The sequence below is a fragment of the Cydia pomonella genome, chromosome 3 (assembly GCF_033807575.1).
Source record: "Cydia pomonella isolate Wapato2018A chromosome 3, ilCydPomo1, whole genome shotgun sequence".
In the NCBI taxonomy this organism is placed as follows: Eukaryota; Metazoa; Arthropoda; class Insecta; order Lepidoptera; family Tortricidae; genus Cydia; species Cydia pomonella.
The window spans coordinates 20,357,919-20,385,374 of NC_084705.1; the positions used below are offsets into that span (position 1 = coordinate 20,357,919).

The window sequence follows — 27,456 nt, forward strand, 5'->3', positions numbered from 1 at the left end:
CAAGACGATAATTGTCAAACTCATTAGGGTGACCATGATGTCAGCACGATGTGAAACAATTCTTATTAAATACTTAAGTAAGTTTATCTAAAAGTCTATATTTCGGCATGATTAAACTGGTGGAATGATAGCTATTACAGAATAATTATAATTAATTGCCATGTAATATGGCAATTACCCACTTTTAGTGTTCAGCAGTAACACTTTGGTTTACTGCGACATAAACGCATATTGCTTGCAACTTCTTATATTTCAGCCAAAATTGAAATCCAAAGTCCGAAACGGTTTTACTAACTATTTATATAAACCTAATCGATTCGATATAGGTTGGACACACATTTCCGTCAGTAGAAAAAGGCGGCAAATTTGAAAACTAGTTGCAATCACATATCTACGATGAGTATATGACGCTTAAAGAATTAAAGATAGTTAAAGTGTGCAAAACGTAAGCATATGAACATACCATGAGTGGGAAAGAGGCAGACTACAAATGAAAAATCGTGACCATTTTTGAGTTCGACAGTGGCGGCTAACGGCCGCCATTTATTAATTTTCAAACACATGTCCGGCATCGTAACACCTTAAGTATTTTAATTAGAAAATATAAATCTCATCCACATGGAATCCAGGGCTATAACCGCGAAAATCGAAGTTCATTTCACCTTCCTCACAATCGATCATGGTAGCGATCCGGTACACCTATCAGTTATCAGTAACAGCTTTTAGGACGACTAAATTAAGTAAGATTTTGTGAAGTGTTTTACAGAAGAGAATAAACTATATCCATCCTTTTTCAGGGGCCATAATACTAAAACAGCAAAAAGACAGTAAGTTTCTCTCTGACTATGCACAAATGAGAAAAGATCTTGGCCAAATTCCACGTTATCCTAATATCCCAGATACATATAACTCATGGTCACCCTAATTAGAAAGAGATGCAACGGCCCACCTTGACTTCTCATGTAGACACACTTTTTGGCCATGTACCCTATCCGGTTAATCTTATAAGTCCGTGCTTTTAGATTGGTTATTCACAATCACTTCATGCTTTGTAATAATTCTGGGTTTGGTATTGGAGCGGTTCAGACTACGTTCAGAATTTTTCGCTTCTTATTTAAATTTCAAATAATTCTCTGGCTGTTAAATTCATGTTTCTAGTTCTCTTCTTATTATTAAGCTGTAACGATATTTCAGTCTCATTTACTCCAATAATAAATGCAGCTCTAATAGCAATACGGCAAAAAAAAAAAAATTGTGTTGTTGTGACAAATTGACAAATTATTTTCAAATGATTTTCTAAACGCACAGTGTAATGTCTATTTCAAAAATTTCTAACCTAACCTCAATCTTAGTAACCCTGCGAAACCTATTTATTATTCGTATTTCTTGTAAATAAAATTAATTGGACATTAGTAATGTACCGCGTCCTATATGGGCGACTTCTGGCAATGCCGGTTACGGCGGACGTGCGCGCTATGCACAGCGCAGCACCGTTGTTTGCCGCTGCCAAGAAAACAACATCCGCCGCTGGAGGTACCATCCTTACTACAACGATTACAAGTCCAATATATGTTTTATAATGCGAGCTGTATCCACTCGTTCAGACAGGCCGAGAACGAGTGTGTACATACTGCTCCCTTCTTGTCTTGCTCTTCCTCGTCTCGTCCCGCGCTTCTCCCATTGGATCGGAGCGGTGCCGAGTCGCGACGAGGCTCTCGACGACTGTGTACAGCCGGCATAACAGAATCACGAATGGTCACTCTCATCTCGACCATCTAGAATGTCCTATATGCAAGAGGGAGGAAAATGCATTGTGAACTAAAAATATTCATTTTTAAATCTATTAAATTTGTAGTCCTTAACATTCCCCTTCTGTAGACCTCGAGTGTCTTGTATCTTCGAACAGACTTGAAAGGCCAAAGAATTGGAAAGCAGACAATAATAATCTGGTACCTATACCACTTATAACACCAATATTAACTATGTCAGTACTTTAACAACAGTCTTTTTTCAGGAGTAATGGGGTTAGGCAAAGGAAAGAAGAAGCTAGGTAAGCTGGGTACCATGGAGAAGCGTGAATTGCCAGTCGAGACGGACCCACAGAAGCTTGTCACTCAAGTGTGTGGTGCCAATATTTATACCACAGGAGAAGACCCCAAGGTATGCAAACATTTAAACAAATTTAAATGGTAGCTGTCCTATAGTCATCATGGTGTTTTGCCAATAATCTGTACATATACCAGATAGTTTCTTTTATGCTAATCATAATTGACCCTTATCACCAAGCAAGACAGTTCATCATAAGGCACTAGAGAAATTAGTATAAAAGAGAGCATAAAACCAGATGGTTATGCCTCGCTTACACAAGTTGACAAACTGCATTATGTTAGCATATTGGGAGCGTGAAAAAGCGGGTAGTGGGGGAAGCCGGAACAATCACAGCGCTTGATGTGGCCAAATGTGGCAAAAATGCTACGTGTGTTTCTGTCAATTCCCATACTATTCCATTATTTTGTTCACGTTTTTTGCTTTAAAATCATATTTACGATAAAAATATGTCACAATAACTAATAAATGGTAAACTGCAATGATACTGGATGAAACAGTAATAGTAAACTTTATATATTTCCAACATCGAGCTAGAAATTAGGCTTTTATATCATATAGTATTATTCCAGGCTTACCAATGTAACGGCTAAACATTTTGTCTAGTCTATGTCAATGCAGAGTTTTGCTTGGATGTTAATAAAATAGTATGGCTAATACAGTGTACCAACATTAGGTAATCGTAATATAGTTATAATGACAGTTACTGAAAGCTCGTCAGAAACATACTTTTGGCACACAGAGTTGTCTGTCGTCTGTCACAACAAACGTTGTGATAAGCGAAAGAACATATGTTTTAACATAAAATGAGTTGATTAAAACCTATGAAGAAGGGCAAAACTTTTATACTTGAAAGCATCATACGTATCCCCATGAAGAGGATCATGAAGTGGGCCTCCAAACACAATGAAATATAAATTTTTTTCATTTAATTTGTAACGAAACAACAACGAAGAAGATAACCGAATAATATAAAATACACAGATAATTCTTACTATTTTCAGTAAAGCAAAAGTCAAGTGTGTTTAACATTAAAAACGAAAAGATTCCGCACATTGGTAACTGTATTATAGTAAACATTTTTAAGGAATAATCTTTATTTTGTTGAGCTCATTATTGGACAGCTCCCCAATAGTTGCGAACGCTAAGCGGCGCTGGCATCGTGCACGCTCCCAATAGATCTGTGGGTTTTCTTATAAATCTGTCCGAAACACAATTTGGAATGTAGCCTCAAAATATTGCTAAAACAACATACCAAGAGATTTAATATAATATGACAATACTGCCAAACATGTCTGATAATATGACCTGTCACTATATTTTTATGGTTTTTATGATGTCCGCATCCTTTGGTGACATTCATTTATTATGTAAGACAATTTTTGCCAGTTTTTCACCCCCACTCCTATGTAAGAAAAAATAAGAAAAGGTTGACTTCTCCCCCCTGTTCAATATGTATTATAAGAACATAAAGGAAAACATTATACACATTTGGTTTGTTTGGTAGAGCTTGTAAAGAACAAGCTTAGCTTTTATTTAACTTGCAATGTACCTATGTATATTTGTAGGGGTCAAATCTTGCAAGTTAAATTTGACCCACTTCCCAACTACCAATGAAGCTGAAAACACTCAGGTTGTCGGGTTACAGGACATAACACACTTAACAAACATCTACACAATATGGGTAAAACAGACAGCCCCATGTGCAGAGTGTGCATGGAAGATGAGGAAACAACAAAACACATTCTCCTAGACTGCAAACAGGTAGAAGTATACAGAACCTAGAAATTCCATGCACACTAAAAGAGGCAGTTAGCAATTCATCTTGGCTAACCCCCTCTCCTTAGTAACTTAATGCATATCCATTTGGATATCACAGATAGAAAACGTTTTCATTATAATCCTTTGGTTTGCAGCTGGGCCCAGACAGTGAATACCCCGACTGGCTTTGGGAGTTGCACACAGGCCCCGCGCCGCCGCTGGAATCGCTAGACCCCGACACGAAGGCCTACTGGCTGCGCGTGCGCGCCGCCGGCATGCGCCGCAATAACAAGCTACGATCGCTGCGCAAGTTTTAAATGTATCTCTGGCTTTGTCATTATTTTTTTTTTATTAATGCTGCATACTGCATAAAAAGTGTCGAGTTATTTAAAGATTGCTACGATATTATTTTCTCCATACGATATGATGCTTTATGCAACATACGGCATCAACGGGAGGCCAAGGTTTATTTAGAGTGCACTTTTTTATCGCATTTCAGCCATATGCACAGATTGTGATGAAAGTAGTCAAGGTTTAGAGAACAAGTGTTTTGTGTTGAAACTTTATATCTCTTGGAATATGTATTTCAAGTAATAAAAACAGATATAAGGATGCCTAGTTTTTAAGTAGGAAGTGTAAATAAAATATTAGTTTTTAAATAGTGTCTTTTCCTTCCAGAGAGAGGGTGAGAGCACCCAAGAATACGAGTACTCTAGTTACAGCTAGTTCCCCAGAGCACCTTTGACCACATCTATCTTATAAACGCAATGCACACAAACGAGCACAACAAACCTTTTGTTTTGTGCTCGGTAGCGTATTTATAGAGTAATTCAAGTGTTCTGTATGGACACCGAGATTAAAAAGAGTAGGGGTATATATCTTCACGGCCTTCACCGCACAATATTTTGAGGACTGAGTCCATATTGCTGCTTTAACTGCAATAAAAACTTTGATATTACATCGTAAACACTGTATTTAAACTTTTCTACATTTTCGCCACAATTACATTTTATAAAACACACACAACATGGTAATTTTGCAAATCAAACTAACTTTCACTGTACAAACCGAAGATTTACAATTCCACTAACAATTAAATTTTCCACCTCTTACGTACTCCGCACTAAAATTGTGCATTCAAAAAATTAGTGGTACCGAACAATAAAAAAAAATGTTTTTTTCTGGATTACTTAATAATTCCGGATAAAATTTGTTTTTCATCGACGACTTACGGCCAAAATCTCATTTTCAAAATCCTTTACTAATATACATTTCATTCCAAAGTATATTCGATTTTTATATTGGAGAAAACATGCATGTCAATGGAATTGCAGTCAGCATGAATAGTCGCATTTGTTTTGTTGCACTCCATTTTAAACAAAAGAAATACAACATAAATCTTTAAAACCAACATGATTTAAACTCCATTGTACCTAAAGGTATTTCCCTTCTCAGCAGATATGGTCTTCGTCTTTGCACTTCTTTACTTAAGTACCCATTCCAGGCAAGTACTTATAGTCGTGGCACCGAACATGGAAACGAAGTCCCAGCGTGACCACGCGAATTCGGCCGGTTCAACTATTTCTGAAAATAAGTAGACAGTTTACTTAAGAGAGGGCTACCGCAAAATTGTAGTTTTATATGGAATGGTGACACGTTTTTACAAAGGCAAATACCATGAAAAATCACACTAATACTAGATTAAACTTGCAAGGGCAACATAACATTACCATGTTAAAATTGGCTCTATAAAAAAAACACGAAAACGTCAAATTTTAATTTCATTGCAATTGTATATCATTAGATATATTTTATTTACATTACCGATCGCCAAACCTTCCGTTGCAAGTTCGCGTTTCTAATTTCCTGGCTTTATTACGGCCCCCCTTAACTCATTCAGCGCTAATCACGTCACGTTGTCGTTTTGCCTCTACGAAGCATTTTCGCTTCATGTCGAGAAACCCAGGTTATCTGCTACGACGTAGCGCTAGGACTAGCTCAGCGGTGAATGTGTTAACTCATTCAGCTCTGATCAAGACACATTGTCCTCGCTCTTTTATACATTTTGTAGGTAGACTTATAGTTTAAAATACCATAAATAAGTTACAGGCATATTAAGATTTATGAAATATGATATCAGTTTGATTTTAATCTTGTGCGTCGCGCTTTGCGCTCATATGCGAGCGTCTTTACTGAAATTGAAATCCAATACTTGTGTATGATATTTTTCCTACTCCTCTACTGTTATCTGTCATTTATGCATTCATTAACACGAATATATAGTTTGTCAAAGGGCTATCTCATTTCAAACATAGACAGAGGGAGTCATACTATCTTTGTCTTACACTAGTACTAGCATCCAAAAGAAAAGGATGAGTATAGTTTTTATTGTTCTTATTTACTGACAAATTGGTTTGACCAACTATAAGAACATACATAAAAGATTTCAAGAAAAGTCTATATTGTCTATTCCTCATAAAAGCTCTTGTGCTTTTATACGCTATAACGTTACTGCGATTAATGGCTACCAACCTAACAAAACCAAAACGAATACAGTTTTAAACTAAGTGCATTGCTGCCAACTTACAAAATATTCATTTGGTTGCATAGTAAAAATAATTACTTCATAAGTCAGAAACACGCATGTGACACCCGTAATATAGCAACACCCATAGACTACGAAGACCGCTTAGCGTTGGTTGTTAGTCTCCGTAGCCTACGGTGGCCAAAATTGAGAAAAAACTGTCAAAAATATTAATTTAGCAAGTAGCAAGTACCAGGGCCTCATGAGTTACGAGGTGTCGCTGACCGGCCGGCCGCGGCCCGGGGCGGGCCGGGCGCGTAACAAGGTATGCTCGCGCGTCTTGGCTATATACTTTTGCTGTAATTTGTTTACCTAAATTAAGATTTATTTTTGTTGACTCGTAGGAAAAATATTGTATGCAACGTTGTATAAGTAGGTCAAAAAATTCTCGTGGCGTATTCCTTTACAATGTTCGCCTACGCCTTCGGCTCCGGCTCACATTGTAACTCACGCCACTCGCCTTTTTTGACCCTTCTTATACAACTGTTGCATAAAATACTATAAAAAATCTGAATTAGCTTCCTAGTCCTACGAAAAAAATAATAAATTCACGTGTGTCTTACTTTTTCGTTACTTTTAACTCCCTACGACGACAACTTATACTTTTCACAGGCAGTCCATGGTGTCTTCTTTGACGATCATAGGCGGCGCATAAGCGCCGTGGTGAATACCGAACGAGTACGAGTACGGATTCTGCAACGTATATATTATTTTTATAAAATTGGCGATAGAGATAGTACAATAGTTATTCTAATTTTGCCAAGTCAATAACAGCTTCACTGGACGCCACTGAGTGATACGGTCCCATCCCATAGAGGTAGGTTTGCAAGTAGTGTGTGTTTACCTTCTTAGTGTTGTAGAGGTTGGGTGGATAAGCCGCAGGTCCGGGGGTCTTGGTGCGGCCTTGGAAGCCCAAACGCGCACCCAGCGAGTAAATCGGTTGCCTGTAACACAAACATGACATTTATCCGAAACCATTCATTTTCGCTTAATATTTCCGTTGGACTACACTAAATAATAGTTATCATTAGCCTTTGTTCGACCCATAGTGCTTGCGACATCCTGTATAGGTATTTTCTAAGAAGTTCAACTACTATGAGAGCTGCTTCGGCTCTACGGTGGCGATTGCAATATTATTTATACCATTGGTTCTCGTTATTTCTTACTACCATATAAGTCCTATAACATGTAGTAAGTATCTAAAGTAGGTACGCCTTCGGCTTTTGATATTTTTATAGTGTACTACAACGCCAGTGACTAACCTAGTCTTGTAAACATCGGTGTTCTGCTGGAAGTAAACGGCGGGCCCCGGCGACTTGGACTTGAGGTTGTAACCGGAGCGCGGCGCCATGGACCAGGCGGGCGTGCCCGGGCCCAGACGCAGCGCGTAGGCGTTGGGCGCGGGCACCATTCGCTTCAGAGCGTAGCCGAGCCGCGCGCCCATCGAGTATTGCGGGGCTCTGGCTGTCTGTGGCGGGCAGCGCTCCGGCGCGTGAGCGCCCGGGCCTGGCGTGCGGAGCGTCGACCGTACTGGAAATCTGTAAAACACATATCAGTGGCCAGGCGGAAACTATTTCAGTCGAATACTTACTGAAGGACAAACAAACTATGTGTAAGTTAACGCAATGTCTCTAAATCTCTAATTGTACTATTTTCTACAGCAATAACTGCACTGATGCCATTACTATCACTGGTTGTCTGACTAAAATGAATCACATCCGAGAAAATACGGACTAAGCATAAAGCTTTGTTTCTGAATAGGTACTCTTTGCACATGTGACCAGTTGAATGTGTCCACGTAGGAGGGCTTATATTATAATTATCCATCAGTCTCCCTTTCCGTAGCTGTCGTTGAACGATAATAACGCGCCAATGTCATGAAAACGATAATAACCTGGATCCGAAGCTCCAATTAGGCGACGTCACGACGCCGTCGCGCGTCACCCGGTCGATGCGGTAGCTCGGGCCCGGCCCGATAGCTTTGACGCGGCAGTCCGCACGCGTACCGAATGAGTACATCGGCGCGCGATCGCGCGACGGGTCGTGCGCCGGGAACCCGACCGTCGTCGGCAGCATGTAGGCGCCGGGTCCCGGCCCTGCGGCGTTTAAATACCATGAATATACTTAACCTATTTATTTCTAGATACGTCACATCGTCGTTACGGCTCTACAAGGGATATTTACTACATATCTGAAAAACTATGCTATGGGCTACAAACCACTACTATGATCTTATTGTGCGTCTCAGTTGTACGAACTTTTTCTTTGTCGAGAGAATACTTTGCTTCGAGCTAATCGCTATAGAGCCACAACATAACACAAAGCGTAGCAAGATAATTACATATAAAGAAGGAACGATATTATATTTTGAAAATGATCTTTATCTTATTTTAATAATCTGAGTAGGTACGCCTCAAGATGTGCGTGCTTCTGCATATGAACGTACGTGCGTGTTTGCTTGCCGTGCTCCCGCCAAGACCAGTAAAGCGAAGCGCAAGTAGGGCACTACCTACCATTTCTCGAAGCGCTTCGTCGTTTTTTGAACCCTCATAACTTGGGTTTGGATTATACCAAATAAACAAAATTCTCGAGATATAATGTCAATAGTAGACTTATTAAGCATAAAAAAATTCAATTGCGTACCTCTCATACTTTAGACTTTATTCATATCTAAAAAACCCCGATTTCGTCACTGACTCACTCACCCACTAATCATCAAAACCCTAAGGGTATTCCTGAAATCCTAGGAAGCTTAAATTAAGTATGTAGGATAGTATTAGTACATAAACAAAAATATATATATATATATATATATCTCCTAAGGAGAAGAAAAGGGGGGTGGATTTTTGTATGGCGAATCAATAACCGCTGAACCGATTTAGTCGAAATTTGGTATGTAGATACTTTTTGTTATGGGGAAGGATAAGAATAGTTTTCAACCCCAATATCACCCCGTAAAGGTGAAAAGGGGAAGGAAAAGGACGCTAGGGGGAAAAAGGGGTTGATGTTTGTATGGGGAATCAGTAAAAAAAGCAGATTGTATAAATGATGCCCCTTGTTACCTATTTCAGGATTTTTATAGTAAATCACCCCCAAGCCTTTAAGTTAGGGGATGGAAGATTGTCATAAGCAGCTTACAAAAAGAAGTGAAATCCCATCAAAAACATTTTCATGTCAAACGATAAGGCTCCCACTGTGAAAAAGTAATCAGATCTCTTGTAGAGCCACGCTTCTAACTCTGCAAAGCCCCAACTTCACAAACTCTACACCTTAGATGGATTTTTATTTCTAAATACGCCCCGGGCGGAAGTGCTACGCCGTAGAGTAGAAAATGTAGCGCCGTAGCATGGTACTCAGTCATGCTCAAAGCTATGTGCTGCTGACTGCTGACCCAAAGTGCTGACAAATATCTGACACGCGCCTCTATTGTCAAAGTGTTGTCCGAAGCATGCTGCGATATTTTTGAACACATTTGCCGCTCAGACGTATCTGCTGACGACTGCACCGGCTACCAACTTAGCGGAAGAACTATTTACGATGTTCAACGCACGATACTCACCTAATGGTTTTTTAGACATTTTAATAATTAAAACCTACTATTGGAACACTGAACTAAAATTTTGTAACATAAATAACTTTTTCTGATATTTTTCACTATAATTTTGATAGGGTTGACATATTTCGGAAGGCCACGAAACAAGTGAGCCGCGCGTAAGGCGATGACGACAATTTTGACAATAATCAGCATGCAGGTTAAATCTTATGTTGTACAGTCGAGTGCATAAGTGCCTGGCGTACTTTGCGTAAAAATATCACTGTTTAGCAGCCATTAATTGCCGATTCGTTAGACAAATAGACAGTTACCTAAATACAAATTTTACCCTACACACGTATTAAAATATGTTATTTAAGGGTTGTGTTCCATTGTTATGCGGGAACGAGTGGGCGACACAGCTGTGAACCGGACGGTTATTCGCCTCGCTTACCTAATAGTGAATCGCTTTACAGAGTCCAATGTAAGAAGAACTTGGGATTCAATTACGCTTAAACGAAGATAACTTTTATACTGGGAGGCCAATTCGAACGTACACTTTGACATCTAAATGATGTCATTTATCATTCGCGCGTGCATTGCTCTTACATGTTCGTACCTGTATTAGCCCGAGCGAGACGCGCGGTCAAATGAAGACAAAATGACATCGTTTATATATCAATTTGATGTCAAACTGTAAGTTAGAATTGGCCTCTGGATCTTGAAAGTTAATAGGTATACACTTGCTACCAGATAAAAAATGGCCCTGTGTTTAAAGGCCAAGCCAAGTGATAATCGTTGGTAGAAAACGCCAATAGAAACTTTAAATAATGTATGGAATAAATAATCACGACGACGAGACTTTTCGTTTTACTTTACGTGTAGCGTTTGTCGATGTACGATTATCATCTAGCCTAGGCCCCCAGAGATTCAAGCATTTGAAAAGTGTAAACTACTGTATGTTCTTTTATCTCCCTGGATACTTGCACAACTACCCACCTAACATTTGATAACTTAGAGGATTTAACAACTGGAGCCTTTAATTTGACATGCCTCCTGCCTGGAATTTAAGTTGACATGCCTCCCCCACAGAAATCGGGTAGTTTGTATTACAGACAAGGAGTCTCCTTTAATAATGAAACATATCAAATGTTCACAAACAAACAAGGATATAAACAATGGATATAAACAATCAGGGACAGAAACAAAATGTATATTATCTTTGGTACGAAATTGTCAAACGGCAATCCATATCTGTCTGTTGTGAGATTTCTCGTAGATATTTAAACTAAGATATATATAGATATTACTTAAATTTAAGAACAGCAACTTTAAAAATCTATCCAACAAATTATTCTGTTTAAAGAATGGAAGTAGTTAAGTGGATGTGCAGCAAGCGTGTGATCTCGTTACGCAGCGGGCGAGCACACGCGCCGCCGAGCACTGATTGGACACTGATTGCTTCTGTTATCGCGCCTCTGCAGCCTCCAACCCCCTACAAAACATGACTACTGAGTATCGCTTATCCTTTACAAACGTTTTAAGAACGATAGAGACAGTATGATTCGGTATACTGTGTTCTTATAGCCGAATGAATTGCTGTCGGGCATGAGTCGTGGTTGCGGCATTGAGTGGGAGGCTACGGACGCGGCATGAGCGCTGAGGAGCGAGGTCTTGTGGCCTTCGTGCTCGTCTACCTGACATTCTTCTTAGACAATGTTCTCCTAACCGTGTTAGGTGAGTACTACTTAGTCCTAAATCTTAAGTAGTAAGTTCGTATCTGTATCCCAGGTGGTAAATAGTGTTATTTTATGGAGGGGGTAAATTAGCAACCTGTGATATGTTCGCAGCTACTTGCATTTTTTTGTAGCCTATTTTGTGTCTCAGTGGTGCGCAAAGGCCTCTTTTTTCCACAACACGTCAAGGTCTGATGCATGCTCCTGCCAGTCGCTGCAAAAAGGGTCGAGGTCGTCGCGCCATTTTTTTTATATCAGTCTCTGCCCCGGCTATATAATCTTTTAAAAAAATACAATACCTATTATTTAAAAGAGCCCAAAAACATTGAAAGTGAAAAATGCTTCTATAATTATGACAATAGATATTAATATAACCGTCTTTAGTTACCTTTCCTGAAAACCAATTGTTAATAATATGTGCCTACAGTTGACATTTAGTTCAGATTTCTGCCAGAATGTAAGTCAAAAGTTACAGTATCAACGAAAATCGGTTGTACACACAGTAGCGTAACTTAAACCACATTAATGTTGTAACAGTGCCCATCATCCCGGACTGGGTGCGCGGCGACGAGCTGGCGCGCTGGACGGCGCAGGACGCGCCGCCGCCGCTGGCCGCGCTGCTCAACCACACCGTGCGCCATGCCATCGCACACGACAACGACACTCACGCGCATACCTTAGGCAAGCTATGTAACACATTCACACCTACGAGCGTAGCGCTATGTCCTAGCCCATAACATGATGAGTTTCCTGGTATTTAACGAAAATGCGTGGTAGAGGCAAAACGACAACGTTGCGTAATTATGCAACGTACAATTTTGATATTTAAATGATGTCACCGTCCGTGCGGTTCGCTCGTACTTCGTACATGTAGCTTGCGCACACATTCTACAGCGGGAAATACTAACTACGATGCTACGTCGTAGCTCGTATGCGCTAAAGATTTTTCTAGCCAAATAATGGTTCAGCTTCAGACAGACTGGTAGTCCAGTAGTCTTAGCGGAGCACCGTGACGGTATCTCGCCTACAAAATTTACAACTTACCTACATAAAATAAAGTGCTTAAATATAAATAACTTGCATTTTCTTATGATCAGTTGTTACGAGTGTTTAGGTTGATTGATTAGGCGCCGAATTTGTGTAAAACTTTTAATCCGTTCCTTTCTGTATCGACTTGTAACGTGATGTAGTTGAGAGCGTCCGACGTGGAGGAAGCACGGCAGTGGTGGGCGTGGTGTTGGGAGCGAAGGCTGCCGCACAGCTGGCGGCGGCACCGTGGGCTGCGCGAGCTGCGTGTGGAGGAGCGGCGCGCGCGCTTGGAGCGGGCACGACGTTGCTGGCTGGCGCGGCTGGCGTGTTCGCGGCGTGCGGCGCGGGCGGCGGCGCGTGGTGAGTAGGTATGGCGGTGTGGGTTTGGTGAAAGGACTGCGAAGCCAGTCGAGTAGCGGCTCAGTGGGTTGGGCGCAGCGTACGGCCGAAGGGTGGATTGACTGGACCTTAATTAGCTCTACAATGAAATATCAATATCGGTTATTAATAGATATGCGTAATAAAAGTCAATATTTTTGGTAAATTAGCGAAATATATATTGAATAGTGTTCATTAAACAGATACTGGTTGATGTTTCTCACAGTGAATAGTACATTAGTAGGCCTTTATGCCTTGGCAGGAATAGCAATTCGTGGATTTGTTTTCTTTCGCTTCCCTTCGCGTCGTCCGACAAAATCGAAACTCATCTACCAATTGCCCTTTCCCGGCCTCTGCAATAATAATAATAAATTATGACGACCAACTTGGATCATTTTGGATAATGTACCTAGTGCTTTTCTCCAAATATGCGAGGAAATACGAATCATATAATAATCTGCCAGCACTCAAATTATTCTGCCATTCATACAGTGCCATTCAATAGAAAGCCCGCCGCGGCTATGTTACGAGTAATAGGCTGTTTGCAGTTTTCTTAGTGGGTTCATGTTTAAAAAAGTAAAAAACAATACAGTAAAAACTTCCCGTCCGCCAGAACACTACAATAATGGTTTGATTTTTAGGGTTCCGTACCCAAAGGGTCAAACGGGACCCTATTACTGAGACTCCGCTGTCCGTCCGTCCGTCCGTCTGTCGACTGGCTGTATCTCACGAACCGTGATAGTGAGCCAGTTGAAATTTCTACGGATTATGTATTTCTGTTGCCGCTATAACAACAAATACTAAAAACATAATAAAATACTAATTATTTCTTTCCTATCTCGACTATCTCGAGGTTCTCAATGTTCTCATCCAATCACCGAAGTTAAGCAACGTCGGGCGGGGTCAGTACTTGGATGGGTTACCGTTTTTATATATAATGGTAAAAAAAAACCGACCACGTGCGAGTTGGACTCGCACAGGAAGGGTTCCCTTCCTGTGCGAGTCCAACTCGCACGTGGTCGGTTTTTTTTTATTTGACCGTAATGAAGAACTTCCCGTACTATTTTTGCTACAATAAGGTGAACATTTCCAAGCATATTGGAGAAAATAAAAGTAATATTTTTTAATAAAATTTAAATCATCAACTTATAACCTCATTATACACAATTTATATGTTCATAAAAGCTTGTCGCGCGATTTAATTGTATAAACAAACTAGTACGGTACCTCTTTAATTAAGTAACTTGATGTGCTAAGTTAAAATTTTCAAACATTTTAATTTAATTTAATACTTATAAGTACTTAAACCTCGCGACAAGCTTTTATGAACATATAAATTGTGTATAATTAATAAGGTTATAAGTTGATGATTAAAATTTTATTTCCTTCTTTTTAGAGCATTTAAATAAAAGCTTTTATTAAAAAATTTTTTTTACTTTTATTGTATTTTTTACTTTTTAGTTATTTTGAGTTACTCTCAACAATCCCTTTCATTTGATACCCATATTGTAGAAGTGCATTAAAAATAACTATTCCGCCATCTTGGATGTACCGCCATATTGGATTTAGAATAACGTCACATATTTTTTCGAGTTACTGTCAACAATCCCTTTCATTTGATACCCATGCCATCTTGAATGGTCCGCCATGTTGGATTTAGAATGACGTCACATAATTTATCATGCATTGTCATCCAAACTAAACGTGTATACAAAATTTTAGCTCAATCGGCTGAAGATATCTGCTTCAAAATTGAGTTGCAAGATTCCACCCGAACAAACATACATACATTGCAAGTTAAATAAAAGCTTTTAAAAAGGTAATTTTTAAATATTTGTTTGATATTAGGTGTGCAGGTGCGGGGCGCGTGCTGCACGGCGCGGGATCAGCGCTGGCGGGCGTGGCGGGGCTGGCACTGGCTGCCGCCTGTGCACCGCAGCGACTGCCGGCACTACTAGGCGCTGTGGCACTAGGTTTGTTGAACACCTTACATTAAAATAGCGTCTCCCGAGCGTCAGCATCGAATTACGTCCAGATAGTGCTACTCGTATATTAGCTGCCGCTCGACGCAAGGTTCGCGCAACGGCACCGATTTGAATTATAATATGTAACTATTAGCTAACTGTAATTTTTCATAAATGTTGTGTTTGCTATTTTTAGGTGCACACAAGTTTTTTTTAAATCGAAAAGTTCATTCTGTATTCTATACTGTACTGTAATTGTAACACCCAGTTTGTAGATCATAATGCTTATACTCTGGCACAGCGCCCTTGCCAGTACAAAAAGGCGGCAAATAAAAAAAATTGTTGCGAAGAGACAGTATATATTATAACAAATTGTTACATTCGAGTTTTATTTGTATTTACCTAATGAATTAAAAAAAAAAAATATATAACTAAACCATGGCGGTGACCGGGTATCTCGAACCATTGCAGCATTGTGTTTGTTGTCGCAGGCGTTCTGGTTGGCTACCCGACGGGCGGGCTACTCGATGCCACTTGGAGTTTCCTCTTGCTGGCTGCTTTGCTTCTGGTTAACTTAGGTAACCTACTTTTTAGGGTTCCGTAGCCAAATGGCAAAAAACGGAACCCTTATGGATTCGTCATGTCTGTCTGTCTGTCTGTCTGTCCGTCCGTATGTCACAGCCACTTTTTTCCGAAACTATAAGAACGATACCGTTGAAACTTGGTAAGTAAATATATTCTGTGTACCTCATTAAGATTTTCACACCTAAATAGAAAAAAAACAATCAATTTTGGGGGTACCCTATACTTAGAAATTTTTTTGTCATCAAACCCATACGTGTGGGGTATCTATGGATAGGTGTTCAAAAATGATATTGAGGTTTCTAATATATTTTTTCCTAAACTGAATAGTTTGCGCGAGAGACACTTCCAAAGTGGTAAAATGTGTCCCCCCCCCCCATCTGTAACTTCTACCTATAAAATAAGAGAATGATAAAACTAAAAAAATATATATGATGTACATTACCATGCAACCTTCCACTGAAAATTGGTTTGAACGAGATCCAGTAAGTAGTTTTTTTTTAATACGTCATAAATGGTGCGGAACCCTTCATGGGCGAGTCCGACTCGCACTTGGCCGCTTTTTTTTAAATACCTATAATGACTTATGATTTAATTTATAATACCGATATCGGCGCTATTTGTAATATGTACACACTAAACGGAGTCGTAATATTAGCAGATTAAGGCTGTACTATAGGTATATTATACTTAAATAAAAATGGTGTGTTTCAGCTCTACAATGCGTTTATTTACGAAAAGAGGAATTTAATCGGGTAAGTAATAATAAATAAATAAATAAATATTATAAGACATTATTACACAAATTGACTAAGTCCCACAGTAAGCTCAATAAGGCTTGTGTTGAGGGTACTTAGACAACGATATATATAATATATAAATATTTATAAATACTTAAATGCATAGAAAACACCCATGACTCAGGAACAAATATCCATGCTCATCACCGAATAAATGCCCTTACCAGGATTTGAACCCGGGACCATCAGCGTCACTATCACCAGGCCAAACCGCTCGTCAAAAGTGAGCAGAAAATATTTAACTGACCACTGATCGATGACCAGTAGGGTAAACTACCCTTATGATTGACACTTAAAAGGTATCAGTGATCAATTGGCACTTATTATTGCAGGAGTGTCATCACTGCTGCCTTAAAATAAGGTTGTTGTCACGTCTGAAAATATAGATACGGACGATAAAGTGCCAAAAATATCTATACACCCTAATATACGGGCAATAAGGTCGTGTATACATATTTTAGGACTTTATTCGTATCGATATTTTCAGACGAGCCTGTAGGATAAAAGTATGAAATTAGGTATACCTACATATATATATATAATACTCGTAAATTACCTAATAGTTTAAAAAACACTAGAAAACACGCTTTTATAAATGTGAAACCTGATCGTGTTTAAAGTCCATTACGTGACCTTTCTCACAAGTGCAAACACGACTACGATACGATATTCCATCATGGAATGCCAGTGCCTATCTTCCGGCTTCATCATCAGACCTTGAAACCTAATCGTAGTCAAAGTTCATCACAAGACTTTTCTAACAAATCCAAACACAGCTATGATACGATGTTCCATCATGAAGTTCCAGTTCATATCTTCCGACTCCATCATCAGATCAGTTCGACAGTACCATATTATTGTATTGTCATTAGAACTACATACAGCTGCCAATTTTCATGACGATCCTTGGAAGATGGTATATTAGTTACCTTAATAGATTCCATTACATAGTTAGTTACATACAGGTCGACCTAATAAAAGCGTGTTAATTAATAGACTTTCTCATGTTACAAGTCGATGGTCGCTAAATGTCAGCAACGCATTCATTTAAATAACATGATGTGGACCCCCAGGTGACCGGCAGTGGCGGCGCGTGGTTCAGCGCACGAGGCGCGGGTTACGCGGCGCCAGCGGCGGCCTGCGCGGGCTGCGTACTGCTCACTACCTGCGTCATGGCCGCCCTCGAGCCAACCTTGCCGCCCTGGATCCGCGCGCGCTTCCACCCGCAGGTACATGCTGGAATGTATCGTGTGGTTATGGGGAGGGCTGTGTGTTTCTCACACATGCATAGTCATGACAACGCCACGTCACATCGTCGCCGCCCACCGCCGTTGCCGCCGCTGTCGTCCAGAACAGATTCATTCAAGTATAATTAAATTAGGTACCTAAATTTGTATCGAGTCGGTCGAACCAACCGCTTGCGTCGTCCAGCTTAGCTTGTTAAAATTGTATAGAATTGAAAAAACCTGGGGGCCTACCGCGAAAACCGAATTTCGCAAATTGCGGGGATCCTTCTCTTTTACTCTCACTAAGACGTAATTAGAGTGACAGAGAAAAATACCCGCTATTGACGAACTTCGATTTTCGCGGTTGTAGCCCTGTTCTGGACGACGGTATCCTGGCGACAGCAGGCGGCGTTGACCGCACCGCTGGCCGCACCGCCGGTCGCGTGAGTCCTAACCGCGGCCTTATATTTCATACACTAAATCGAGTATGTTATGTGCAGCGATGGCAGACGGGCATCGTGTTCGTGCCGGACAGCGCGGGCTACCTGCTGGCGACGTCGTGCGCGGGGCTGGCGGCGCGCGCGCTCGGCGCCGAGCGCGTGGCTCTGGCGGGCCAGGCCGCCGTCGGCGTCGCCGCGCTTGCACTCCCGCACGCGCCCACGGTATAGCTAGGTTTAAGGCTGCATTTTCACCAGAGATGTGCGAGGATGTGTAGCGAGGAAGAACCAATATAGGTACCTAATATTGTCGACTAGGGCTGCGCTGAGCGAGGATAGGTGAATGAAATTATAACAAACACAACCCTCGCTGCGCATCCTCGCACAGAAAGATTCGACTACATTATTCGTTAGCCTGTAAATTATTTTTCACGTCAGCAGCTCGAACAAGGGTAATTTGCTGCTTAAAAACAGTGAGTAAAATCGCATTTTGCTCACCAAGTGAGACAAAATAACATTCAAGTGACCTTTAGATTCGAATGTCATTTCAACGTCCGGGGCCTAATACAAGTTCGAAATATTTGGATTCTATTGTCTTTATCCCTTTCACATCATTAGCAAAAAGAAAGAGACAAAAAAAGTGCATACGTAATTTAACGGTATATTGATGGTTTATAATAGACCCCCGAAATAAGTCAGACCGCATCGTTCCAAAACACCCTACGAGTCTTCATTCGTAATAATTAATTAATGAAATAAAAGTTTAAAATTTAATAAAAACACCATATTTTACGTATTTTACTATTCAATCAAAACAATGAACTTATACAAATTTACGCAATTGTTACGCAGTAAATAATTCTACTTAACTACTTTTAACGATCTCTACTATAGTTGACAAATAGTAGTATCCGCAATTCGGACCGGATCTTACAAAGTTTTTTTTTATAAAAAAAAAGTTATCGATTGAACTGTCAATTGATGTTCGTTAATTCATTATTCTCGTATTATTGTCACGCGTGCAATAGAGTATTTAAGAGCAAGTTCGGCCTGGCCAGCCACATTAGGGCTCATGCTAGACAACGTCCATAATGTGTTTATTTGGGGTCGCCGTCATCGAAAACGATGAGGAGGACTATATATATATTATTTTATTGAAATTTCTTTCGTTTTGTTTTATTGCGGTAATTAAAGTTAATTGTTAGAATACCTTCAGAAAACATGAGTGAAATAGTGATCCGTCCGTCTGGATTACATTTTTCAGGTTGTATTTTTTGATGGCTGACTGACGTGAAAAATTTTGTGTACTACACGAGATCAAAGTTATTTACATCTCGTGCGCTTTTGAGTCCCTTACTACGCTCAAGATTCTAAATTAGATTTACTCGCTATGCTCGTGAATCTATTATAGAATCTTTCGCTTGCACGGGACTCAAAACAAGCACTCGAAGAAATATCAAACTTTGCTCTCTTGTTGTACAAATAACTATTGTAGTTGACTGTTACATTCGTGGCGGCAGGTGTGGTGGCTGCTGCTGTGTGAACCGCGACGGGTGCCGCTCCTCGCCACACTGAATTAATAGTCCGTTTTCTATTTGGCATTTAATGCCATTTGGTACGAATGTTATACACGTCCACCTAAGCTCAAAATGCCCGATAGCCAGATTGAACACTCCGCGACATGTTAAGGGGCGGTTCAAAGTACAAAAATCTGACGGATTAGTTTGGACCTTTGAGTCAAGTTTGGTGCCGTTATCAAGTAACTAAATGATGCACAATTCATTCCCCATACCAGTTTTTTAGGGTTCCGTAGCAAAATATGACGCAATCCTTAAAATAATAAACTTTTAGTAGTGACATAATGCAAACAAATACATATATTTTTGTTTTAAGCTTGGTTTATAAACAATACTGTCCGACAGCCCATTTAATGCAGATCATAAAAACATTAACATTAAATATACATTTAACTATTTTCAATGTAAAATAAAATAATTATTGCACGTACTCGTACCTAGTGGATTTTTGCGGGCGCGTGCGGGCGTCGCTCGGCGGGGTAAATGTTTTCCAACAGCTCCCACAGTAACAGCTAAGATATTAGATGGTTCGGCTGTAGTGTATATCTTGAGCCCGGGACTGTCAAAAACATTCTGGGATTATGCTGCCAATGTGTTTTCATTCTTTCTGATTAGAGAGCCATCTAATGTTGAAAGACTGGACCTGGTTTGGGATACATACCTGAAAGAAAATCTTATATACTGTCCGAAGGCCCATTTAATACAGATTCTAACAGGAAGTAAATATATTTTTGACTAATTTAAATGTAAAATAAAATATTGAAAGTAATGCGACGTTCGTCAGCGCAGCGTAGGGGACGAAAAGAAGACCGTAGCTTTCCTAATATTTATAAATTAAATTACTTACAATAATATCATAATCGTAATAGGTATTCTTTTATTTATCTTTCTTCTTAAGTTAGGCTTTACAATTTGTATATAAAAGTAAAATATAAAAACATAAAACACTACAAAAGATATAAACACGTTATAAAAAACCTAACCTATACCTAGATATTCTTTTATTTATTATTACGTAAAACAAATGTATTTTTCTCTCTTTACCTGTGTCTTTCTTCTTTTTAATTGTATGCCAGCTGTACCCCGCGGTGTTACCGGCGGGTAAGAAGTAGCCTATGTCTTATCCAGGGTGTCAGCTACCTCCATATCAAATTTTATCAAAATTAATCTAGCCACTTGACTGTGAATAAGTAACAAACATACACACTCGCAAACTTTCGCCTTTATAATATTAGTGTGATTTTTAACCATCTTTAATTCATAAACGAAGTCAGGTCTTTGTTAAAAATAAAGATATATACTAATAGAACGCTTGAGAGTAAATTTTATTCACAATTAACCACCTCCACAATTACATAACTCAGTCATTTGAGCTGGCGTTTGAAGCATTGCACCTGGAACTGCAAGATTTCACGCTTCTTCGTCTTAATCATTTTAGGCATGCTTGAGCAGCCATAGGACTTGGTCCACAGTGGCTCCCACGCTTCTTCTTCTTTTTGCCAACCCCATTCAGAGGGCCAAATATAAACAGCCTGTACAACCTTGTGTAGGACGCATATTTTCGATTCGTCCTTTTTTGTAAACAAATGCTTACGACACTCATTTATTGTCACAGAGGGGCATGACCTGAAGAACCAAAAATATACTAATAAAAATGCATTTTTTTATTAGTATATTTTAAATATTATAGCATTTTAAATATCGTATCCTTAGGTACCTGTCATACATATAGCTATCACATTTTTTTTAATTTCAGGGTTTGCATATTCCCCTTTGTAAAGTGCTCCAAACCCTCGTGTGAAATTCTGATATGCCTTCCATGCTCCAAATGCGGTTTTGGCCCTTTACGTTAAAATATGAGGTAGTGTCACGTCCGGTAAAAGAATATAAGGGCAAAACATGTGTTCTTTCAGGACTTGAAACAAAAAAGACAACCATTTCTTTAGTATAAAATGTTATTGTAAATCTTGTCAAGAAATTGATTTGGATACTAATAAGTCCGTTACCTAGACATGAAGCTATTGTGTGACATGCCAGATATTGATGATTTCGTCCTGTTCCAATGTGTACCTATGGTTCGTATTCTAGGCCTTCTAGCTTTGGAACACAAGATATGATGTGTCGACTGTTTTTAACATTAATTTGGAGTGTCTTTTCAGCAGAGCATCAGCAAGATGAAGCATGATCCGTGTGTCGGCTTCTTCGTGATTGCCCGGTGCCACATTTTCAGTCGGAGTAGTTTTATTCAAAGCTTCGTCACCATCAGTTATGAATGTTATGATGAACCCTTTACCGATTGGAACTCTATGTTTGAGTAACAATGTGACGACAAAAGATGGTGTAGCTCTTCTTTGTTTGATCCCTCACAAAGAAAGTTAGACCATCCTTTTGGAATCCTTGTGATCCATCATCCATCCTTTTGGAATGTTCGCCATCTAATACGCGTTGGCCAGAACCTCGTTTTTCTCGAGTTGTATTCTTAAGGTTGTCTTTCTTGTATTATAGGTATGTATCTCAAACCACGTCGATCAGTCTTTCAACATTAGATAGCTATCTAATCAGAAAGGATGAAAACACATTGGCAGCATAATCCCCGTATGTTTTTGACGGTCCTGGGCTCAAGATATGCACATTCGAACCATCTAATATCTTAGCTGTTACTGCGGGAGCTGTTGAAAATCATTTACCCCGCCGAGCGACGCCCGCACGCCACCCGCAAAAATCAAGAAGGTACGTGCAATAATTATTTTATTTTACATTGAAAATAGTTAAATGTATATTTAATGTTAATACAAATACAAAAACCAATGTCAAATAATCACACACTTTACGCACATAACTGTGAGGACGAAACAAATAAGCCCTGTACATGCCCATCTATAACTATTACTGACAACATTAAGTATTTGGGAGTCATTATTGACGAAACTCTCTCTTTTAAAAATCACATTGAAGCATTGTGCAATAGAGTTCGAAAATTAATATTTGTATTTAAAAAACTTCGATCGATAGGTGACCAAACTTTAATCAAGCAAGTATACTTTTCACTGTGTCAATCGATACTAAGTTACTGTATTTCTTCCTGGGGTGGTACAGCTAAAACAACACTAATAAACCTAGAAAGAGCCCAGAGAGCTGTACTAAAGGTAGCTACTTACCGCCCATTCTTATACCCCACTGAACTCCTTTATAAAGCATGTGAAGTACTAACTGTTCGTCAACTATTTATATTAAGCACAACACTTAAGCAGCACACCAAAATTCCTTTCAACACTGCATATAGTAACAAAAGGCGCAAAGATATTATATGTATACAAACCGTACAAAGAGAACACGTATTTTCATCTAGATATTTTGTCTTTTTGGGCCCTTATTTGTACAACAGGTTAAATTCAAAACTAGACTTATACCCACTTAGCTATGCTGGTTGTAAGAATATTCTACGACGCGCCCTTCAAAAAATGACATACGATGATACAGAGAACTTACTAATAGTCGTAAAATGATTTCTTACTGTACTTTGATATAGAATACATAAATAAGTTATTTTGTTAAGGTTATCACCCTACCAGATTTTTATTGTGTACTATTTATAATTATAATTAAGCGAATAATTACAAATTAATTAATATGGTCCTATTCTGCCTGAAACACAGGAACTCCTAGTTCAGGCATTTGTAAACTTTTCCTTATCCTTAATCCTTAGTCTTTAAGTGCTAACACTGTACTTATACTGTTTTCAATAAAATTATTTGTGTATTTAATGTTAATGTTTTTATGATCTGCATTAAATGGTCTTTCGGACAGTATTTTTATAAACAAAATTTAATACAAAAATATAAAACTATACGGATTTGTTTGCATTGTGTCACTACTAAAAGTTTACTATTTTAAGGATTGCGTCATATTTTGCTAGGAACCCTAAAAACTGGCATGGGGAATGGACTGGTCATCATTTAATTATCTGATAACGACACCAAACTTGACTCAAAGGTCCAAAGTAATCCGTCAGAATTTTTTTCTGAGCGCCGGGAGCTCTGTACTTTGACTCCCCCCCCCCCCTACCCCCACATGTCGCGGAGTTCGACCTGGCTACCGGGCGTTTTGGGCTAAGGTGGACGTGTATAACATTCGTACCAAATGGCATTGCTGTACTCAAAAATGTATACCTCTCCATACAAGCATTCCCAATAGAAAACGGACTATAAGTCCACATTTGTTTTGAAATTGACCATTGTTTGTGGTGTGTGGACCATGGCAGGTGTGGTGGCTAGCGCTGCCACACGCGGCGCTGGGCGGCGGGCTGGGCGCTGCCGATGCTGCTCTGGTGCCAGCGCTCCTGGCGCGGGCGCCGCGGCAGGTGCCGCACCTCGCCGCACTACTGCAGGCTGCTTCCAGCGCTGCTTATGCTCTAGGTGATTTATTTTTTGACGTAGAGTATTATTTTGAGTAAATACCTAACAATCATTATATTCAAATAAAATTGTATCTGCCTAAATTAGGGGATTTCGTCATTTCCTAAAGAATATCTTTACAAGCGGCGTGGCAAGCGTAGTGCGTGGTGCTTTTGCGACACAGATATTTACTTGCTACGAAACACCCCTTAGTATTTAATTTTAGTTAGAATAATCGTTCGTCACACACTCTTTATGTTAAATGCGCAAGGGCCTGAAGTCTGCCATTTCCAAATCCTCTAACTTTTGAATCCTATTATTAGAAGCGTTTGGTAACGTTATCCTAGTGTACAGGATGTTGCGTGAGGACTGCCAATCCGATAACTTTTAAATCGTGTTGGAATCTTCTGGTAATGATTCCTCCTTGGTGTACAGGCCCTGCGCTGGGCGGGCTTTTGGCGTGGCGCTGCGGGTTCGCCACAGCACTGCGCGTGCTCGGCGCCGCAAATCTGCTCTACGGCATGTTTCTCTACACTCATCTCAAGAAACACCCGCTCTCGCCACAGGTTAGCCAGCTGTTAGAGTCGGACCAACCTAACTCTGCACGAACTTCGCAGTGAGTGTGGAAAGTCACCATAATCGTCACATTACTATAAAAAATAGGACGATTATAATGGTACCTACCATTTCCATGTCCAGACTTTGTCATCTGAAATCTGACTTTGCAATACTAGCGCTACGAATTGCCAACAGCTCTGTTTTCTTAATACGTTTTGGATCCGATTCATAACACGAGCTAGCTAACTTTAGCGCTATAGGGGTGTATTGTTATTGCCGACTGCTAAATCGAATTGATAATAACTATTAACCTGATATAAGGTAATGGTTTCAAAATTTAACTGAGTTAGCTATACCTATTACTCAAAGAGAGGCCGTCAGTAAGCAGGTTCTTCTCAAAAAGAACCCTTAGATACTTAATAGATATAACCGACTCAACATTTTAAGAAATTGTGGGAATTTATACAATGTTGACCGATCGTAAAGGCGGGATTCCACCAGTTTAGAATTACTATAAAAAATAGAAACTTGTAGAATCACGCTTTATCGCGATTACGCGATCATATAGTCTTACTTATCTTATGTTGTGATCAACAGTGGGGCGCGAGTACGCCTGACGACGATGACTCCGAGGCGTGCGAGTCTGGAGTGGAGAGCACGCCGCTTCGTCCGCGGCAGTATACGCAGCTGCAATAGATATCTTATTCCTGCCTACAGCTCGAGACTATTACTTTTTTTATTAGATACTATAGAGATGATTATGACTACATAACCCTCTGCCTGCAAAAAATCAATCGCTACTCATCTTTCTAAATACTCGATATTGTTGGTAAATATAATCTGCAACCAAATTAATTACCAAACTTTGTACTTGTTGTAAATGGTACCAACTTTAAAACTCGTCAGTTGTGTGATGGTTAATTGCCAACCGACCGCTAAAGGTCTCTTATTGTTAAATTGCCAATCTCATCCACACTTTATCAGGCCTGGGCTATAACCGCGGAAAGCGAAGTTCGTCAATTACGGGCACAGAAAACCGCCTAGGGGTTGGTCTGTGATTGCGGGCCTTTTTCTCTGTAACTCTAATTACGTCTTAGTGAGAGTAAGAGAGAAAGATCCCCGCAAAGAGCATATAATCACTATTGATCCCCGCATTTGCGAATTTCGGTTTTTGCGGTAGGCCCCCTGATATCACACCCGATTTCGGGCCCGAGAAAGAATATTTTTCCGTTTCATCAAATATCAGCACATCATTTACAATATTTGAAATGTAAAAAATAGTTAATAAGCAAAAATATCAAACAATCATTCATTCATCATTCAATCATTTTTGGCAATTAGAGACAAAGTATTTTTTTTACATTTCAAATATTGTTAACGATGTGCTGATATTCCATGAACCGGAAAGCGATTATCAGGCACGAAATCGGGACTGATTTCTGGCCGGACCCGTTATCGGGAAGTGTGGATGTACTGGGCGCTTTAGGTTGTTACGAGTATACTAGGTATTCAATTGTCCAACTAAATAAATAGAACTTATAAAACAACGTGTTAATTTTTTTGAATACTGTAATGGGTAGCATACAAGCATACTGCTCGCCGGATAAAGTGTCACATGCGCATTGTAGACCAGTTATTCACGTTATTACGTATATCGTAAATGGATCTAATGGAATTGACTGCAAAATTAACCCGACAGTGTCGTAAATCGTTAACTGCCTCTCTATCGCTCTTGCAAATTAGTACTTAGTAGGGTGCCAATTTAGGTAACTTTCCGTTCCAAGTCATCTCGTATATGGATATATACAGTTGTGTGCAATATAATAGCAGTACACTCTGCTACGAAGATCGTCTTATAGAAAAGTTTTTTTTTTTTTTTGGATGACTTGGGTTTAGATGTAAAGCTTTGAGGAATAATAGGAAAGATTCTAAATTACAATTATAGTACACAATTGTATTTTTTTTCGTAGGGTTTTACGTTTTTATAGGAATTTCCGCAACTTAGTAAAAACAGCCGATTTTCATGATATTTTTTTTACTTCCAACATCATTTAAGTAAAGGTTACAGTTAATTTTGAAACAATATCAAGTAATGCAGAATAATTATATAAAAAGATACAATATTATTGATCTAAAGTTATAGTTTTCCCTTAATTTACATTTTCTTATGTACTGCTATTATATTGCACACAACTGTAATATATGGTATCAATACACTCGGTATTGTCCTGAATACAAATAAATATGAGATGACAAGCGCGAAAATGTTAGGGGTAGTAACTGCTGTGATGTCGTAAAGTCGGCGGCACAAAAGAAATAAAGATCTTTTGAACATACCATGTGGAGTATCAACTGAAAGGGATTTGTGAGTAGATTAATAGAACGTAACGCAACGCTTTGTAAACTCTTGTGCGAATAAGACCTAACAGTGCTCGATAAAAAAAGCACCGCGCTTGAAAACCGCCTCCATTGTGAATACATAATACATGGTTATCTATTTGTGCGATTTGTGCGATTGAGGCTGAGGACGCAGGTATGTGGTGGAATGAGATAGCAATGTCGCTTGCTCCCTCTAACGCATAACGGCGTCTAAAGTCTCAGCACGCATTGAAATCAGGCTAAACGTAATAACTAACGCATCCGGATAATAACATAAAAATAATGAAACAAAACTGAAAAATACGAATACAAATATAATCGCCTTTTTCTAAAGTTAATATTACGAATGTAACTACAGTGGAACCTCGATAGCACGGATCTCAAGGGAAACGCCAAAAACTAACGAGGTTTCG

General features: G+C 39.4%; 3 protein-coding genes across 3 annotated transcripts; 2 read left to right on the forward strand and 1 right to left on the reverse strand.

Annotated features, from left to right (window-relative positions):
- Positions 1–1,308: 1,308 nt before the first annotated feature.
- On the forward strand, positions 1,309–4,526 carry LOC133516260 (large ribosomal subunit protein mL54). Its single transcript, XM_061849098.1, has 3 exons — positions 1,309–1,533; positions 2,015–2,160; positions 4,023–4,526. The coding sequence occupies exons 1-3, from the start codon at positions 1,416–1,418 to the stop codon at positions 4,182–4,184; spliced, it is 426 nt and encodes a 141-aa protein (XP_061705082.1). The 5' UTR covers positions 1,309–1,415; the 3' UTR covers positions 4,185–4,526.
- Positions 4,527–4,815: 289 nt separating this feature from the next.
- Positions 4,816–10,170, reverse strand: LOC133516259 (ciliary microtubule associated protein 1A-like). Its single transcript, XM_061849097.1, has 6 exons — positions 10,011–10,170; positions 8,346–8,547; positions 7,714–7,989; positions 7,296–7,395; positions 7,015–7,144; positions 4,816–5,451 (listed from the first exon to the last, which is right to left on the reverse strand). The coding sequence occupies exons 1-5, from the start codon at positions 10,027–10,029 to the stop codon at positions 7,058–7,060; spliced, it is 684 nt and encodes a 227-aa protein (XP_061705081.1). The 5' UTR covers positions 10,030–10,170; the 3' UTR covers positions 4,816–5,451; positions 7,015–7,057.
- Positions 7,895–25,519, forward strand: LOC133516655 (synaptic vesicular amine transporter-like). The gene is made up of 12 exons (XM_061849673.1): positions 7,895–8,063; positions 11,571–11,720; positions 12,257–12,448; positions 12,898–13,108; positions 14,975–15,099; positions 15,582–15,668; positions 16,387–16,427; positions 17,546–17,701; positions 18,199–18,360; positions 23,974–24,127; positions 24,542–24,672; positions 25,262–25,519. Exons 2-12 carry the CDS (start codon positions 11,636–11,638, stop codon positions 25,358–25,360), a joined length of 1,443 nt encoding a protein of 480 aa, XP_061705657.1. The 5' UTR covers positions 7,895–8,063; positions 11,571–11,635; the 3' UTR covers positions 25,361–25,519.
- Positions 25,520–27,456: the final 1,937 nt, after the last annotated feature.